Here is a 19,565-nt window from a genome sequence, read left to right as displayed (position 1 = left end):
GTAAAACTTCTTGTAAAACTTCTTGTAAAACTTCTTGTAGAACTTCTTGTAGAACTTCTTGTAGAACTTCTTGTAGAACTTCTTGTAGAACTTCTTGTAGAACTTCTTGTTCGTATATTCAAAACACTTTGCCGGTAGTGCCTCGCTTGTCAAGTAGATTAGTTCTGAGGTAAAGATGACCGGAAACCCCGGGGCCTCAGGACGATAAACACAGAAAGTAACGCTGTCGTGGTGAATGAGTTTAATGTCTCTGCGAGACAGAATTAATTGCCTTGGGGGCGTATCTCTTTTTTAATCTGCTTCTGACCGCGCTTGTAGAAGGTATTCCACTTGACATAAAGCGAGATAGCAACAGAAAACATGTTGCCGCACCTTTCCCCCTTCTTTCACGCCGGAAACAACTCTAAACGCCCAACCGTCTGTGCGAGTATAAACCTTGCTAGTATAGACAAGCGGGCCCTGCGTCGTTGTCAAACCGTCGTAACTTTTCCTGCAGCTGGAACTTACAAGTCGAGATAGCATTTTTTGATACATTAGCTGTTGACAACACGGCTCTTATGCTGCAGAGATGACTTGGGTGACGCGACAGTTGCAGTGAAACACGGTTGTTGGGAAAAATATGCAGACTATAACCGTCTGAAAATCTTTCATGGTAGAAAGTTTGACTGGACTGAATGACAGTGTAGTGGTGATAAATGCTGTAGTTCTGCTAAAGTAGCACGTCTATGTTAGGCTGTACTTTACACGACACATATTGAGAACCCATTTTGAGGAAAATAGACCCTGTGGGGCATATTACAGTCAAATACAACACAAGAATTAAGCTGCAGACAAAGGCAAATTTTGAAGGTTACGAAAACCGCCAAAAGGAGTCCTGCAAGACAGAGTACAGTTGCGGCAGGTCAACTATTTCCTGTCAATTGTAATGCAAGGTGCAGTACAGAAGCCGAACCACTTTTGCATGGCGTACCGTAGGCACGAGGAGACAATATTAAGCTAAGCAGAAGAGAGGCTAAGTCTGAGGTATTTCAAAGGTAGGGAATAATACGCTGCGTTTTAATCTTGCAGGTTCCGTTCGGCATCACGGTGCAGCTGCTTCTAGTCTTGTGGGCTCTATCCAGTCAACACTGTGTGCAATGCGTGCGAAAAACTGACCCGCCAAAGCTTTTTGGAAATTACAAAATAGTCGACCTCTCACATCATTTCAATAACGGGACACTCTACTGGACGAACGACGCGCACTACAGCCTCAACGTTACTGTCGTCAACGATACAGAAGCTGGATGGTACATGCAGATGAAGATATCGCTTGCCAATATAACTTTTGTGCTCTAAGTAACTGTAAACAGAACATCAGAAGTCAAGAATTTATACCGTCACAAACGTTCCGTTCGTTCAGCAGCCCAGTGCGCGAACTGCCTTATTCATTTAAAGCGCAGTGTACGCCAGTCGTCGTCAAGATTAGCCCTGTTACGTGCACTACAGAAAAAGGCATTTTTAACTAAATTCCTGTTAGCTTCACCCTCAGCCTACCAGGACCCTGTCAGCAGCAGTCGGCCACGTCTCCCTCACCACAGTGCCCTACCTCACACTGACAGCATACTATCGGTTACTTTCACTGCGCACTGCATGTTCTGTGATGGCCTGCCCATGCCCTGCCCATGTCGTGAAACTGACCTGTCTGTGCCCTGTCCATGCAGATACCTTCCGCATGACCCCCTCATCGCCTATATTTCATCCAAGGCATAGATATTACCCGTTTATTTTTTGATCTACTTCGCTCTTTTTGTTTCTTAATCACCACGATAATTTTTCTTTCTGTAGCTTGCTACGTTCATCTCAATCTAACTTCAATGTTTTCGTTAACCGCCATTTTGCGGCCCCACTATTGAGCACAGCAGCATTCAAATTTTATCAATTTGTGTTGAACAGAATACCGGCAAGCTCTGCCTCAAAACATGAACCCGCCTGCCAAGTGTAAATTCGTAACTTCTTGCGGCCAGGATTCGCGGTCGCTATTTGGCCTTCAAAGGTACTCCACATTAATGTTTCCAGTGTATGTGAACTTATCGTAACCTACTGTCCCTCTCCCAGATTTATCTGACCATTAGTGTTTTCTATGTTTACTATGTTTTGCCTCTTTTGCCGCATAGTTATGCGCTAAGCAATGTACAGTGTACAATAGGCCACTTTAACTGCATGAGAGTATAAGAATTCAGAAAACAGGGTTGTTCTGCGGCCATAATGCTAAGCCGTTTTAAGCGCATTCAGCTTCTACCCCTTCAGCCTCTTTGTCCGCCTCCACGTCATCTTTTCTTCTGATGTTCCTTACTATATGGTGACATGGATCAGTCTCGGTCTTTTGACTCTCTTAGTCGCTACAAATCAACCGGAACTAAACTTTATCGAAGGAAAGTGGGGTTAAGTATACGACAATTTCGCATGAACCAACACTTCTCTAAGAAAATTTGCAACATTTTTTAGTGCCTGCCTCTAAGCATTTTCTTTCGCTTACATTGCAAAATCAAAAAGAAAGAATGAAAAGGGGTGGTTATCATGCTATGACTTGCGAATGTTTTTTGAAGAGACATGTATTTTTAATTTAAACCAATTTATCGCAGATGCCAGAGGTGTCCGATCAGAAATTTGAAATCATGCTATATTTGCAACTAAAGATAAAAGGAAAATTATTAATCACTGAATTGAGAAGTAAATGTATGTTTCCCCGAACGTTTATATCAAGATCAAGTGCTCAGTGTGCTAGAAGAGTCAAAGAAGTGATTAACGTTTTATATTAGCTTCTATAAAGCGAAAACAAGCCCCTAAATAAAAATACAACAGTGGTAACATCATAACAGTTGTTCATATGGTAATCTCGTTGCTAGCAATGAATATAAGAACGCCTCTGGCTGAAGCAATCATTGAAGCAATTCGGATACTATCGCGATAAAAAATTTACGGGACGCTATTGTGCGGGAAAAAATTATTTCTGCGCAGTCCATTCGCTTGAAATGTGCCAAGGTGTGAAGGGACGTGTATGTTAGATCGACTGGCAACAATACAAACAAAACACGACTGCGACAGCGACCAAACATGTCCAGGAGTCAAAATTCAACCAAACCGATTTCTACACATGTTCTTGTAAAATATTCACTTATCGTTCTAAGTTGTTCGCTTCACGTTTGTCGTGTTCATGCCACCGATCTTCCTCATTATCATTAGCTTGTCTTTGCTCTCTGCCGGACAAAGCCCTTTCCCACGTCTCTACAGATAACATTGTCCTTTTCCAGCTGCGGCCACCCTATCTCCGCAGACTTCTTAATCTCATCCACCCGCCTAACTTACTGTTGTCCCCTGCCATGCTTGCCTTCCTTTGGTATCCGCTGCGTTACCCTTAAGGACTATCGGTTATCTTGCCTTCGTATTACATGCCCTGCTCAAGCCCATTTCTTTTTCTTGATTTCTTCTAGCGTCTCATTAACCCGCGTGTGTTCCCTGACGCAATGTGCCCTCTTTCCGTATTTTGAAGTTACACCTATCATTTTCATTCCCATTCCTAGCTGTTTTGTCCTTAAGTAGGACGGTTCTCGTTATCCTATAGGTTTCTGCAGCATTGGTGAGTACCAGTAGGATTATACTTTTCTCTTGATGGATATTAGTGAACTGCCAATTATGTTTTCATTATTAGATAATAATTATCCTCAATAATTATCCTTATCAACTATGAGAGGTTTCAGGCACGTAAGGGTTACGAGTCACCACCTAAGAAATGATGATGATGATGATGTCCTCGGGCTGAATGGCACATACCCATGGCGGGGGATTGGCCAGGGTGCATATTCCAGCTTCTGAAATTTTCCTTCTCTTTCATAACAGAGCTGATATAGAGTATCGCAGAGGCAGTAATAATTTTCTTCTAGTTTTATTTTCTTTCATGCAATTTTCTTTGATGCGGCTCCAAACTTAGGGCACTGACAGACGTTCGCTGACAGCGTACACTAAAATATATATAGCAATGAGATCCTGTTCTTCTGTGTGCCAGGGCTCAAGCGGACGTGCTGGAGGAAGCCATCCACGGTGGAACTCACCTGGACGCCCCAGTGCACTTCTCCAAGGGTGGCTGGGATGCGGCAGAGATACCACTTGAAAGGCTGGTGTTCCTGCCAGTGGCTCGAGTGGACGTGCGCGACGGTGTGGCCAAGAATCCAGAGTATCTGCTGTCCTTGAGTGACGTCCTGAACTGGGAAGAACAGTACGGACGCCTTCCGCATGGCTGCCTTTTCTTGGCCTACACGGAACATTCCAAGGTGCGTTTTCGGCCTGTGTGATAGAAACATGGAGCGCTTAACTCAAACATAGCGTGACGTAGCGTACCTACTTCAAAACCGTTTTTAACGGTCGCCTGAAACACCCTTCTTAGTCCATCCTTGTGTTTCTTGCAATGAAATTTGCATCCTTCGAGGCATGCGCGTCTGCTCCTATAATATCAAATATGGCATGGAGACTCATCACTTTCTAGTCGCCTTCGCTCTTAATGAATAGAAAGAAAATCATCTGAACGCGCGTTTGCTATCAGTAAAACATTTTAAAATAGATTGCAAAAGCAAGTCTCAACCATTTTCTTTTTGCTTTTTTGCAACGTCTGCGTGTCCACATCACCCGCTGCTGTTGGGTACGGCGCTGCTGAGCACTTCTGAAGTTAGGTTGCAGGTAAAGTGAGCAGGAAACGGTACTACGTTAAAAAACGTTGAGGACCGAAACAAAATTTTACTATTAAAGAGAGCGACAGAGAGGCTGACGAAAGTAAAGCTCAGAGACGTTAACCAGGAAATGTCATGGTGTAGAAATTATACACCTTAACCGAATGCAAAGCACATGCTCAGAAGCACTGGCTTTAAAACGCGACCCTCATAGCTCACCTGGAGATGAGAAACAGCACCTCGATATCAACACGCAATACGAGTGGATGGCTAACACAATTGTTGCTCGCTTTGCAGATAATATATATCTCCGTTAATTTTCAAGTTAACTGGCCCTTGTAGTGACACAAAGTGGTAGTCTTCGCAAAAAGCGGTCGGCATCTGTTTCTTGTCTATTTCCTGTAGTGTGCAGCAACATGGAAATACGCACTGAATGTCAGAGTAATTGGAATTCTTCGTGAGGCGAGTGATAATATAAAGAGCTGCGTAGGCCACATATACGAAGGCCGTATCATATTGATTTGCGGTCTTGTATCTCACGCACTGCGTAGTCTGCCGTTTCGTTTGTAGAACATATGTGACTAGTTATGGGAACAGTGTTCCACGACCGGCCGCCAGCAGGAGTCGGAGGCGCCCATTTTATGGTTCGATAAAGCAAGCTGTTGGGCAAATTGGTGATGATCTTCCATAGTTACAGCGCAAAAGGAATGACAAGAGGGGACGACAGAGCACAGCGCTGTGTTTTGTCGTCCTCTCTTGTAATGTCTTCCGCGCTGTAACTACAGGAGGCATTTTGTACTTGCCAAGTGCTTTCACCATGTGCATGTCTGTAGCCGAGCGGGGCGCATATGTAGAAACCGGCAAGAGCAGAGCTGGGAGGCATGATTTTTGTGGAAGAAGGGTGTGAGCTCTGTGGATATTCACTGGAGACTTGCGGCAGCATGTGGCGAGCAGACCGTGCCCTGAAGAAATATCTTCTACTGGTGGAAGGCTGGAAAGCAAGCCAGATATGAACCTCGAATGAGACTAGCCCTGGACGGCCGTCGGCTGTGATAAAGTCTGGCGACAATGCCCTGCAGGAAGCCAGGGCTGCCAGTTTTCCACCCTGTAACGGCGGGTCTTCGGGATGCTGCCTGCTCGCCACACACTGCCACAAGACTCTGGAGAACATCCAGAGAGCTGACATATCCTTGCACAAGAACAACATCGTCCAGCGCTGCTCTTACCGGCCATTATCTACGCTCTCCATTCGGCTACAGACACGCACAGGAAGAAAGTGCACTGGCTGCTACGAAACTGACCCGTGCTGCCGTCTGGCGCTTGAGCACTGTCCACACTACTAATGACAGGCGCAATAAACGATACAGAGGACCATTCAGGGCGGAAGATACAGAAGTGTAGAATAATATGGTACTGTCCTCGCAGAAGCTGCCATTTTCGTTCGATGAAATTTATGTGGACCATACAGAATCTTATACTAATATATATAAGGCTTTGTAATATAGAAAGTAATAGTGTTCAGAGGTAATATTAAGCTAGTTGGGACTTAATATACAATTGATACTAAACGGCATAATATAAATATCTCAAGAACTTGAGAGTTTGTGGAGAACTTTGGAAAGCCTCGTTTGATACAGAAAGGCGCAGATGAGACGATGACAAGAAGGAACGTGAAGCAACACGACAGGCGCGGAACGTCCCGTTTGCGTTATGGCTACGAACCAACGAGCCTAAATCAAAGTACTTTTGTAAAGCCTCGTTGTCTTTCACAGAAACTCGCTGGCTCCAGCTGCAAGCTTCTTGAAACCGTTAAAGAGGAAATTCGCCAGGAAAGGGCTCTTATACAGCAGGGTTTCGCTACCACTGAAAGCCCGACCAAATGAGTCTGGGAACCACGTCACCACTCTTGTGACGATCTTCTAAGCGACGTCAAGAACGTCTAGGGCGCAAAAAGGTCCCAAATACTGCTTTGAGCCTCAGACGAATCTCTCAGCACTTGAGATGAATCTGAGACGAATCTCTCAGACCTCCTGCCTGGCTCCCTCTCCTCGATGCATGCATGCGTGTGTCTCCCTGAATTTTGACGTGCTGGCAAAGTGAGAGTGGATGCTGGTGTGATTGTGCATGACGGGTTGCTTGAGGCGACCTGGCCATGTCGGACTTGAAGCCTGTCAATGTGGGTGTACTTCCATGCAATAAAGAAATAAAAATGCGCCTAGAGCTCTCGTACAGTAGCCAGCGAAGCTGACCTGTTCGCAATGCCGCGGGTTCGAATCGCCTTCACGGATATTTACTTAATTTATTTTTGTTTATTTCTTTCGCTCGACAAAAACCCCAAACACCGCAAGCATACACATACCGCAAGCATACAAACACTGCAAACATCACAAAATCTTGCTCGCGTTTAACGCATCAGAATTGTGCTTTTGCAATATAATTGTAAATGAGATACTCTTCAGCCGCATAGATTAAAAGGATATCTCTGACTCCTAGCCTAATGTCCCGCTATCGTGCAGTACTGGCCAGACCGCACAGCGTACATGGGCCTCGACGAGAACGGCACGAGGCACTTCCCGTCCATCTCCCCAGAGGTCGCCTCGTTCCTGGTGAAAAAGCGGAGCGTATTCGGCGTGGGCATCGACTCGCTGGCCATTGACAAGTTCGGTGACACGGCCACGCACCGCACAATGCTGGGTGCCAACATCTTCGCCCTAGAGAACCTGAACGCCCTACATCGGGTACCGCCTAGGGGGGCGTACGCCATTGTTCTACCGCTCATGCTTGACGGCGCCAGTGGATCGCCCGTTCGTGTGGTCGCCCTGGTGCCCTGAAGGGCGAGCGCACTCTTTCGGTTTTTTTCAAAGCAGAAGTGTATTGTACGACTTGAACGTCATGTTTTGGCGAGCACCGGTTTGGGTCCGCACTTCGCAGCAACAGATTTTGCGCCCTTCCTGTGGAGCTCTCTTGGACAAGAATAAAAAAGCCTACGAATTTATTAGAGTGTACATTGTGCACATGGTCATTGCGCAGACATGGCCTCCAAGGAGGGATGTTAGGCTGTCCATATTATTCACGGGAGCTGGAGAGAAGAGGTAGATGAAGAACAATAGATAACGGAAGAAGAATGAGATAACCTTGACTGACTGCATCAGCCTCTGTGGGTTACCCATGCGAATGCATTTCTGCAGCAGTTGCCCCCAGAATTTTTCATGTGCATGCGCAATATTTGACGAAAGCAGGTCGTCCAACCTTCAATTATTGCTAGTGAGCGGACCTGCCTAACCGTGCTTTCGCTTTTCTCTATGAGCGGCTTTTTTCGGAGTCTGTACTGTCCCCGTCAACTTAGGTAGTCGCTGAAAACTGCTTGCGTCCGTCTGCGAACGACGATTTGATTTTTGTGCGCTTTGACTTATGGGCCAGGCAGTAAGTAGTTTATAGAACCATGCTATTTGTGCTCATGCTCGCCATATGGGTTCTGGAAGTCAATGAGCATATTGAGGATGAAGTAAAGTTATAGCTGCCACTTTCTGCTTGGCTGATAAGGAAGACCGGTGTGAGTCTCTCTTTTTTTTTCTTACATAGAAACCCTCGGCTCATACAACATTCTAGAGATCTTTTGCGGGAAACAGTGTTTGGCTCGGGATACTGACGACTAGTAAAAAAGCAGTTTTATTCAAAACTCAATGCTGCATCCATCTGAATGCAGCAGTCTATAGTTACATGAAAAGATGCTCTAAAATAAGGTGAAATATGTATGTCTCTAGATCGTTGCGTTACAGGAGCAAAAAAAGTGCGGAATCTCATTAAGAACAGTACCCTGACAAATCCTAGTGAATCGTCGTGAAACGACTACTGATAACTTCAAACTTGCTTTGTGATTGAGACTCCTCGTGAGGCCTTAGAATTTGAGAACTTGGAGTATAATGAGCTGTTACTGATTCTACATTACGGCGGATTCCGATTCGTAAAATGGGCACGAACATTCATGCAGAGACCATCGAATATTATTATCTAAATCAGGAAATAAGTTCCGGGTCCCGCTGAATTATACATGAATGTCCGTGGGTCACAAAATCGAGCACATCTAGCAATTTGACCGTGAAGATATCCTGCTAAGACTTTACTGATGTTTGATGATATAAGCATTACTTTGTTGTTTAATAGTCTTGAGCAAAGAGCAAATAAATGCAAATGTTTTGGCGATGTAATCAACAATGTCCAATGATGTTTTGTAGACGATGTTCTTTTGTTTGAGCATTCCGTGGAGCGTGTCGTTGGCGTTCTTTCTCGGCTTAAGAACGATGCCGCTCTTGTAGTGATTTATTTATTTATTTATTACCTCAAAGGCCCCGGTTGTGGGGCATTGGGTGAGGACATAATTTGGCGGGATTTTCGAAAACGTATGGTTTACTGCAGCGGACACCAACGCAAAACTTCCTCCTGACGCGAAGCGAACACAACCAATGCTGCCCACCAGACGCGAGAAGTCGCACAATCGGCCCCTCTGACTAGCCGCTAAGCCCCGTGACCTCACTCATTTCTCCTACTCCGCCACCGCCACTTTACCCTTTGCGCTCCCTTCGCCTCCTCCTGAGGTCCTTCGGTCACTCGCCCATTCAAGATAGATGTAAAGTGGCCGCGTTGTAGCGTGGCTTCCTCAAAAACTCGTACATTCAAAACATGGCGGTTTGTGATGAGGAGCGAGCGCCATCTTCTGAGCGAGGGAGCACCATGGAGAGGCTCAGGAATGCGAGGGTTTCTTACCTGGCTTGCCTATGGCTGGGCATAAAACATGGATTCAGCCGTAAAAATATGATTCGTTTTGAGACAAACCTCGAAGATATGTGAAAGTTTCCGTACCGGCCCAACACCGAGCTTTCACTTGCGTTAAAAGCATCGAGAAGTGAGAAATACAGTATTGAAATAATTTAACCTGCGCACAGAAGAGATCATCGCGGCGCAACTACCAATTCAGAGGTATAATCCACATATTCGACTTAACTCTAGCCAAGCCATACACGAAACTTCGCCTCCCCGGCATTCCCGCGGTTGATGAAGTGTCCTTTAAGAAACTCGCATAGACGGTGGTGCCAGCTCTCTTTCTAGGTGATATTTCGAAACTCTGTGACATACACCGCCTACACCGCGCAAGCCCACTTGGTGCGCATGAACATATGGGCCCACATGGATAACAATCCAACTGGATAGGGTGTGAACGCATGGGGATTGCCTAGAAGTTCAGCTTAGGGATGCTGCATAAAACGACGGTAATAACAGTACCGAGCGTCCATGCCATTTTGCATGGAGTATTTTTCGTATAAAGTTGTCAGAGCAAAAACTGCCTTCGCGCTCTTTATGTGAGCGATGGTATGATAGGCACGCATGTGCCAGGAGCAGCAAGCACATGAAGAAACTTTTGCATCATCCACATTTTAAGCGTCTGGGTACAAAACACGAATTCATATGTTTGCAACAAAAGACGCTGGGCAGATCTATCTTACAGAAACCATGCAGCAGGGAAAAAGGGTACAGTGCTAGCAAACCCCAAATACTATTTATCAGACAGAGGTGGCTCATTCATCATTGTTGTATTCGCTACAGAGCACTGCTCTCTTAGATTCTTGTTCTTGTCTGTCGTAATTCGCGCTTTTTTACAAGAATGTATCTTAGATACCATACCTTATATGTATAAGCCATGAGCGGAGCGCATGATACAGCTAATACACGCGCAAGTTTACTGGGGCATCGCACTAGGAGCGCACTTTTTCCACGCTTCAAAATGCACGCAAGAAACATTACGTTACGTCAACGAATCACCTTTGCCTCTTAATCGAGTGCTTGCACTATTGGGCTTGAGGCATGCAGCGCTGTGTAGTAGAAATGATAGCATCAAATACTATATTGGATCCGTTCCTTTGCACTTGAGCCGCTTTCGAACAGCGCTCCCATGCAGCCCTGGAGAACAACGCTTGCGCATTGTTTTCAAGGCTGTATAGTTCATATGTAGTTAACTTTTTTCACCACAGTTATTTCGCTACAAACTCATACGTATTCCTGGAAATCATGTGAAAGACGCATCTTATGATACCCTACTACACGTGCGCTTTGCTGCTAAATGAACCTAGATTTTTCTAATATAGCAGCTTAAAAAACAACAACAGATGTGGTCTGTTTCTCTCATTTCACCTTCTCAGTTCTAAACAGCGTCTTCTCTAAAAACGCACTTGCCGCGTACACGCCGCGATTTCTCAGTTGTCATGGCGCTGGGTTGCTGAGCACGATAAAAAGGGAACCGATTCCGGCTGCGGCGGACGCGTTTCGACGGAGACAAAAAGCAAAAATTTCCGTGGGCTGCGATATGTCAGTGCATTTTAAATAACTTCAGGTGGTCAAAATTTCCGTCGAGCCTGGATATATCCATACCGGATATATCAAATTACTGTTTATATCTAACATTCAGAGAATACCCTTGAAAATCCCACTCGAATGTATAGCACTATTGTTCGCATATATCGAAATTGCCTTCAGTTGAACATTCGATGTATCGAACTGTGCGCCGCGCCCCATAAGTGCCGCTTCTCCCAACGGCAATCTTCGAACACTTTTCACACTCGGAGACGAATTGACTACGCGGTCTTGGGAAGCTTCTGGCAGTACTGGTGCTGTGAAACCGCGTGACGAGGTGAAGGTGAGAGGTACTTGATGGTGGTCTGTGGTCTTTTGCACTCATTTTCCACGCCACATCACTGTCACGCGGTGAAAACAACCTAAGCCCATGAGGCGGCCGTCACCTGTCATGCTTTCCTGCCGAAGCCGTTGCTGAAAACAACCGTACCTTAGTTGTAATCAGATTACTGTACTTATAGTTAGTTTACCGGCAACATGATCAGAAAGCTTATGATATAAAGTGGCTAGTTTCAAAGCACCTTCCGCTGCAGGTATAATGCGAAGCAGCTTAGGCGTAGAAACGCACAGCCAGCGGTGCGCGGCGAGCACGCGTCAATTGCGTGGATGCAATGTATTCTTGCTTCCAGTTTCAGCAAAAGCTTTTCTATTGCCATCTTTCTATATCGAATTATCGATATATCGAACTATTTCACAACCCCCTTCGAATTCGATATATCCGTGTATTCCGAAGCCCTCAACTACGATGCCTCTTTCTTTCTTCTGTCTTTCTCTTCCTTCTTCCCATTCCTCATGGCGCGGTTCAGGTGTCCGCCGATAGTGAGAAGGTTACTGCGCCTGTCTTATCTTCATTGCTAATTTAAATTCAACGTAGAATATAACGTATAACAGGAAGTTCCACGTTTGCCGCTTTGGTCGGGTGCGGCGATGGTAATCACTCTCAATGCTAAGCTGCATGTTAACCCAAACCAATTTAATATTGTAAGGGGAGACAACCTTCGCGGTGAATGTTTTGGTACAGCCCTCAGTGGGACATTTGGAAGCTTTGTGTTCGGATACCACCGACGGCGTGTTTGTGGTAAAATACCTGACACAGACACATAGACATGTAATCGCAAAGTTGCTTCTATGCCCTCACATTCCCCTCTTACGATGGCTTAAGCGTACCCTTAATTTTGCTATCCTATATTTCGTAAAATTATTAGAAGTCCAAAAAAGATTGCGCAATTAAGTCCTTCCAATAAATACCTCAAAAAATAAAATACCCATTACTCTTTGCTTTCCTTGCTTCCAGCGACTGTTGGTATTTTTGGTTTGCAAGATGAGCTGTGTTACATGGACGTGTTACATGAACCTGCCATTGGGCTGAAATAGATGCGAAAAGCAAAGCTGCACAGGACATGTTTTTAGCAAAGCAATATTACATGAGGAAAACGTTAGAAAACAGTGTTTGGTGGTTTAGCATTGCTAGGCACGAACTATTGCGCGAAAGAGCAGTGCTTTGCATGCACATACTACCGTCACAGACCTGAAATCGCTATTGAGTTATCCACTGGCCCAGGGAGCCAGTTATGGGCGTCTTCAACTTTTTCATGCAAATTCACCCAATGTAATCCGGCGGTCTATGCCCCAGTTGGGCGTTTCTGCAGCAATATTGCCAACGCCAACGTGTATTGCTCTAGTGCCGTGTTTCTACCACAACGCTTTCCACGTCAGCGCATGCAGCGCACATCTCTCTGTCGCTACCGCCCCATATCTCAAAACGCGGATATCACTTTTATAGTAGTATTAGTTAATGAAGTAGACAATATGCAGCGCACAGTGCGAGAGTATGTTGCATGCAGTTAAGCACGAGGCGGGTTCGGCTGCAACGATAGTCTAGCGCTCAATGCAAGTGAAGCTGATCTGTTCGCACCGCCACGGCTTCGAATCCCAGTCACGGATACTTATTTGATTTATTTTTGTTTATTCCTTTCACTTGTCACAAACTCATACACATCACAAGATCTTCCTAAACCCACACACATCCCAAGACCTTGCTGGGCACTTATCCATCGGAATAGTGTGGAATAAAATGGAAGCAGCACTCACTCCCTAGAGAGAGAGAAAGAAATTTTAGTGAGAGAAAAAGGAGGAGAGGCCGGCCGGTGGTATAGTCATATGCAATCTGAACGCAGATGTCTTCGTGAGCTATAAGCAGAAGAGTCAGAGCACTTACGCATTGTACCATTCCGAACACGTGCACAACGGTTGTGCAGCGGTCTGCTCCATGCAGGGCGTCGCGTGAGCGCGGCAGTTTAGCAAATCACATAGCGATGTGCAATGGCGCTTCTCGCAAACTTCAGTTGCTCAATACGCATAGATGAAAAAGAAAAATCTAGGCAGTCGGCGGCAAACGGTAAGAAAAGAGCGATTGTGTCTGAGACTGCTGCGTGAGCATAAATGACATATGGAAGATATGTTGCTGTCATTGAAATTCTACGTCATCACAAGCTTTTTTACTTGCTTATTGCTGTTTAACAGACTCCGGAGAACGATTTATGAGCGCCTCTTGACAGTTTCTTGCTTGCGTGCAAGCAGCTGCTGGTGAAGTCGCAAGTAACTTGTGCTGCAGCGACATTAGTGCACAACAGCTGAAGCAGTGCGACGCCTGTAAGTAGAGCAAGTCTTTGCTAGGCAGATGCGCGTGGCATACTTGAGTCGTTTGATTCCGTTGTTATTTTCACGCGCTCTCCGTGTTCTGTGCAGAACAGAGCAGTGTTCATTGAACGTCAGTATTTCCTCGCAAAACCAGAACAAACAAAACGAGAATTTCGGAGGCCGAAAAGCACACAGGACTTTGCTTCACAAGCGAACTAATACTAAAAAACCAGCACATGCTCTCTGAACTTTCTTGGCTCCGCTTTGATTCAGCATGCAATCCCCCTTAAAGTTTTGCTTGAGAATACCGTCGTCACCAAACAACTTAGAAAACAGGGTGCCGCTATTTCACTATAGGTAACCCTGACCTCGAATGTTGAGACTGCACTGTGTTGTCTTAGTGGCGAATGCCAACACTCTAGACCAAAAAGTATCCAAATAGGACTGACTGAAACTCTTCGTATTCCCGTAGAACGGTTATTCAGAGGCAGAATACCCATGATTGATGCTACTTGAGTGATTAGACAGTTTTAGTAAAGCGTTAGTTTGATTGCGGACATAAGGGAAATGACGTTAGCGTGCCACGTGCAACTTGTCCCCACAGAGAGTTTCAGTAAAGCATTCCGAAAACGTTAAACGCACTCGACTTTGCTTGCATGTGAAAGGCCCTTTTAATATGGTCCTCATGACTGCTAGTTCGGCACAAGATTATATTTCAGTCTTGTGCGGCTAATTGTTACATTAGCCCTGATTTCTGCGATCAAAATTCACAGTTACCAAGCAATTCTTCGGCGGCTGAAATTATGTGATACATGACAGGTAAACCCAATGTCGCCATCTAGCTAATGTAAGTACAAACCGCTCGAGCAAGAATACTTCCCATCATGAGACATTTAGCGCTAAAAAATTGGCAGTGGCTTTGCTCAGCTAGGCCAGGATATACGTAGCGAAAGCAGTTTCGTCTACTGACATTTTGGTAGCGACACGCCGTCGTTGTGCAGCAGCTTGGCGGCTTCTCTTCACGAGACGTTCCTCTCGTTCTTCAGGCGTCCCGGCCGCCCGCTTAGCCTTTCTCGCCTCGTTTTCACACTGTCGGCCGGCCTAGTACTATGCGACGACTTCTGGATCGGAAGTCTCAACTTCACGCAGCCTGTACTGCTGCCGTGACGAGCTCGACCTCTCTCCATCTTCTATGGTGCGCGTCTGAGGAGCGAGCGCATCGCTTCCGGCTTATATCCCAGCGGCGCGGCACAACTTGGCGCATGCGCAGTGCGGCGCAGCGGCTTCGGCACCATGGTTGCCATGGTACTGCTTGCTCCGGCAACGGCGCATGCGCGGAGTGGCGTCTGGCAGGCACCGCGAAATGCGCTTCTGCTAGCCTAGTGCGGCTTTCGCTGCAAAATTCTTGTGTAAATTTGGTATTAATTGCCTTGTTAAACTATTCCAATACATAAAGCGCCGTTACATAGCTTGAAACCTATTTCTGCTACGTAGTTGCAGAACTTGCAGACGGTTGCGACGCAGCTGGAGGCCCCAATAGACACAGGCGCACTAGACTCGAGAGCGTATCTAAATGCCTGTTCTTAATTAAAACTTGCATTTTTTCGTCTAATCAAGGCCAGTCATATCGAAGGGCAACAACACCAGCAGTTCTCCGGGTAAACATGCCGTCCAGAACCACAACGACTGCTTATTCGGCTGAAGAGGGCGGCGCTTGGTTGGAAGCACGCCTCCATGTTTTCACGCTAAGACCTCCAATGCCCCAACGCTGACTGCGATAACTTTTGAAAGATGCATGCGTACCCTGACGAATTAACGCGACAGTGTTCAAGGATCCGTTACGCAGAAAATACGGCGTCGGCGCTGTCGGCGTTGTGAGCGGTAAATAGGGTGGCGTAGGGGTTGCCCAGGCAGCCACCCCTGGAGAAGCAACCTAGGTGGACAACCTAGATCACGGGACCTTATGGCATCATCATCATCATCACAACCAGCCCATCAGATTGTGCGAAAAATAACCACTCTGGCAGGAGGCCGTTATATAAATGGTTGATCGCGAGAGGTTGCTTGGGAAGAACAACTTGGGTCGCACAAGTCCCACCGGTGGCAGCACCTGCCATCGCAGGGCAGTGGCGCGCCGCTTAACCGCTGCACCATTGCGCAAAGAGTGATATGAGGACTTCAAGGGACATATGAAGTCAAAGTTAGGAATGACCAATTCCGCATATTTGGGCATTAACTCATTAACTCTATCGCTTCATATCCTAAAGGCTGAGCTTAAGTGGCTCTTCCATTTTTTTCTTCATTAGAGCTCTGTACATGAGCGCTCTGGACCCGTTATTGCGTTAAGCGTGCGCTCACACAAAGACCGATGCACTAAAGCTCTTTTTTTGTCGAGGAGCTCTATGGGGGAATAACAGTTGTCGCAAGGCGGTTACTTCCCAAAAAGCTAACCACTGTATCAGTTTTAGCGGCTCTTTAGCTGAGTGTATGTTGAGGCATGATCTTTCCGGCGTAATTACTGCGACTTTTGAAGAAGTTAGCTTATTTAGAGGGAAACCCATGAAAATTAGGAAATATTACTCAGCTCTTCCGGCGTCATCTCTTACACAGTATTCAGTACACTTAATTAGCCTAATTATACACCAAACCTACTACAGGGCGCTTAATTTTTTCCCACGGAAGGGGGCTGTATTTTCTGGGTTTTCGTTTAATGTTTTTGGCTCAAGAACTATAGGGTCTAGAATTTAATGATATTATCAGAGTGAAGCTAATAAAACACAGTTTTTAATAATAGGCGCTTCATTTCAGAGTTCTATGCCATATTATTAAATTTTATTTGTGAAATACAGGCATTTAGTAAAATTTGAAGAAAGCTTGCACAAATATGCTTGTATCATAAAAAGAAAAAAATTACCTTTGGAATAAACAAATGTCTTCCTATCCAAAAGGAAATACTTCTCAAAATAACAGGATTCTAGGTCGTACTCTTTTCCGGCTAAAAAACGATCACTCATGGCCCCACAGTCCTTGCGTTGCAAGAAACCGGAGATGCGGTTAAGCTCACGGGCTATGACACTTTTCAACGAGACCCGTTCACCTGTATCCTAGTCCATAAGGGCTACACAGCGCAGGAGGTTGATCTCGACCTAAACCTGGAATATTCGTACGTGATGGTCTCTGTCCTCCCCCTGCGGTGAACAGATAGCCCCGCACACATACTTAATATCTATACTGCCCCCCGAAACTCAAAAACATCACTTTTTCTAACATCTTTAGCGCAGCGCTAAGGATCGCGGGTCGCGACCCCTTCATGATAGTGGGCGATCTTAACGCGCCCTGTCTCATGTGGGGTTATTGCAAGGAAGAGACGCGCGGTCGTAAGTTGGCGGAACTTATATCTATGCTGGGCATCACTCTTCTAACCGACCCGGTCCACCCAACACGTGTAGGGAACTCCGTCACTCGGGACACCTGCCCCGACCTTACCCTCGTGAAACACATCCAACACGCAGAGTGGATCAACACCGAGGACACCCTCAGTAGCGACCACTGCATACTGAACACTGCCATTTATACTCGGCCCTTACGTCGCCCCCTTGCGCAAGCCAAACTTCCCGACTGGAACGCTTTCCGCCAGGCCCTCCCAGTAACTTCTCTCATGGAACAGGGCTACTCCACTTGGGCACACGGACTCATGCAAACACTCCGTTCACAGGAAAAACATATCCAGCTTACGGAGCGTGCACCTGACGTGGATAACCACCTAATGCACCTCTGGGAAGCTCGCCGCAGCCTCACTAAGCGATGGCGGCGGCAGAAACACAACCGTAAACTCCGCGCTCGCATCTCTGACCTCACCCAGCAAGCTGCCGAGTATGCTGCCCAGCTCGCAGATACTAACTTGGTAGATCGATGCAACAGCGCAGCAAGACAGATGCCCAGCCGCAACACTTGGCGGCTCTTCAGGAGTCTCATAGACCCCACACAAACACGCTCGGAGACCCAGAAACACATCAATCGCGCGATACACAACTTTCAAGGACACACGAAGCAGCTAGCGAACACCTTGCGCTCACAATACCTCAATCAGGATCAAGACCCGCGCGGGCAGGATTATTCGTATGCAGGCTGCGATAATCCGGAACTGGACCAACTTTTCCAGCTTCACAACCTCGGCGCGGCTCTTGCCAAAATGCGCAGGGGGACGGCGCCCGGGACGGATAAGGTCACAGTCAAATTATTGGCGAACCTTCCTGATCGGGCATACAAAACCCTACTCGAATATATTAACGCCATTTGGACCGGGGACACTTCGTTGCCACCGGATTGGAAGACATCATTGGTAACCTTTATCCCAAAGGCAGGGAAACCGGTATACACAGACAACCTCCGGCCCATATCCCTCACTTCATGCGTAGGAAAACTGATGGAAACGATGGTCCGTGACCGCCTCTCAGAATATGTCGAGAGCAAGAGCTCCTTTGCCGACACCATGTTCGGTTTCCGACCCAGTAAGTCCGCACAAGACATCGTCTTACAGCTTCATCACGAGGTTCTCGAACCCATAGAACACCCACACAACGACAAAATAGTCCTAGCACTCGATCTCAAGGGTGCGTTTGACAATGTTAAACACGGCGTCATACTAAAGCACCTTAGCGAGACCAACTGTGGTCCTCGTACATTCAATTACATCAAAGATTTCTTAACGGACCGCTTGGCCTATATACGTATACAAGAGACCGAGTACGGCCCGTTTGAGATGGGAACGCGGGGCACACCACAAGGCGCTGTGTTGTCCTCGCTTCTCTTTAACATTGCTATGATGTACCTCCCGGCACAGTTGGCGGCTGTCGGCGGTGTTCAGCATGCGCTGTACGCCGATGACATCACCATCTGGGCCACTACGGGAAACATAGGAGAGATGGAGGAATGCCTGCAAGCAGCGGCGAGCATAGTTGACCACTATGTCACGTACTGCGGCCTCCAGTGCTCCCCGTCCAAGTCTGAATTTGTGCATATTCGATCTTCTCCGAAATGCAAACTCTCCGTTCAGCTTTCTCTCGCAAGCGGCCCCATCCGTGAAGCGAAGGAGCTACGAATACTCGGTCTCTTCATTAATCAACATCGTAAGGCAGAACAACTCTTGCCAAACTCCGCAAAGTCGGCGACCAGGTGGGCCGAATGGTTCGCCGCGTTTCCAACAAGCGAGGAGGGTTGCGAAGTAAGGATGCGATGCGGCTCGCGCATGCCTTCGTAACTAGTCGAGTACTGTACTCGACTCCTTACCTCCGCTTACGGAAACATGACGAAGATCACTTGGAGATTGTACTCCGCCAAATTTTCAAGAGAGCCCTCGACCTCCTGATATCCCCTTCCAACGCGCGACTCCTCGCGTTGGGGGTGGTGAACACCTATCTAGAACTCCGCGAGGCGCATCTCGTTAACCAATACACGCGTCTCGCCCAGACCGTGTCCGGTCGCCCCCTCTTGGACCGGTTACATATCAGACATGATCATCATACCATGGAACGGGTTCGAGTGCCAGAACTGTGGAGAAGCGCCCTCTACGTTCGACCCCTTCCGACTAAGATGAACAAGGAGGACCATAATGGCCGGCGCCAGGCGCGGGCGAATGCCCTGCACCGCCACTATGGCTCGAAGAAACACGTCTTCTACGTCGACATTGCAGGCCCCTACCGCTCCAGGGGGGAATGGTACACGGCTGCAGTCATACACGAGGGAAAAGAGGTGGACGGCCTCTCGTTCAGAGCGCCCAACTCAACGCATGCGGAGGAGGTGGCGATCGCCCTCGCAGCC

At 46.9% G+C, this 19,565-nt stretch overlaps 2 protein-coding genes across 2 annotated transcripts in view; both read left to right on the top strand.

The window, feature by feature from the left end:
• The first annotated feature begins 568 nt into the window (after positions 1–568).
• LOC149340299 (uncharacterized) lies at positions 569–7,695 on the top strand. The gene is made up of 4 exons (XM_089551101.1): positions 569–577; positions 1,039–1,286; positions 4,043–4,307; positions 7,217–7,695. The coding sequence occupies exons 1-4, from the start codon at positions 569–571 to the stop codon at positions 7,529–7,531; spliced, it is 837 nt and encodes a 278-aa protein (XP_089407227.1). The 3' UTR covers positions 7,532–7,695.
• The window catches only part of LOC149340298 (solute carrier organic anion transporter family member 74D-like), a 50,633-nt gene continuing 35,254 nt past the window's right edge, over positions 4,187–19,565 (top strand). Inside the window, exon 1 of the mRNA XM_089549043.1 lies at positions 4,187–4,307. The gene's annotated coding sequence lies outside the window, so the exon portion shown is untranslated. The remainder of the gene's footprint in view (positions 4,308–19,565) is intronic.

The sequence above is a fragment of the Amblyomma mixtum genome, chromosome 6 (assembly GCF_055824585.1).
Source record: "Amblyomma mixtum isolate Tamu chromosome 6, ASM5582458v1, whole genome shotgun sequence".
Classification (NCBI taxonomy): domain Eukaryota; kingdom Metazoa; phylum Arthropoda; class Arachnida; order Ixodida; family Ixodidae; genus Amblyomma; species Amblyomma mixtum.
The sequence above is the reverse complement of the archived record's forward strand: the minus strand, read 5'-3'. Positions and strand labels throughout refer to the sequence as shown.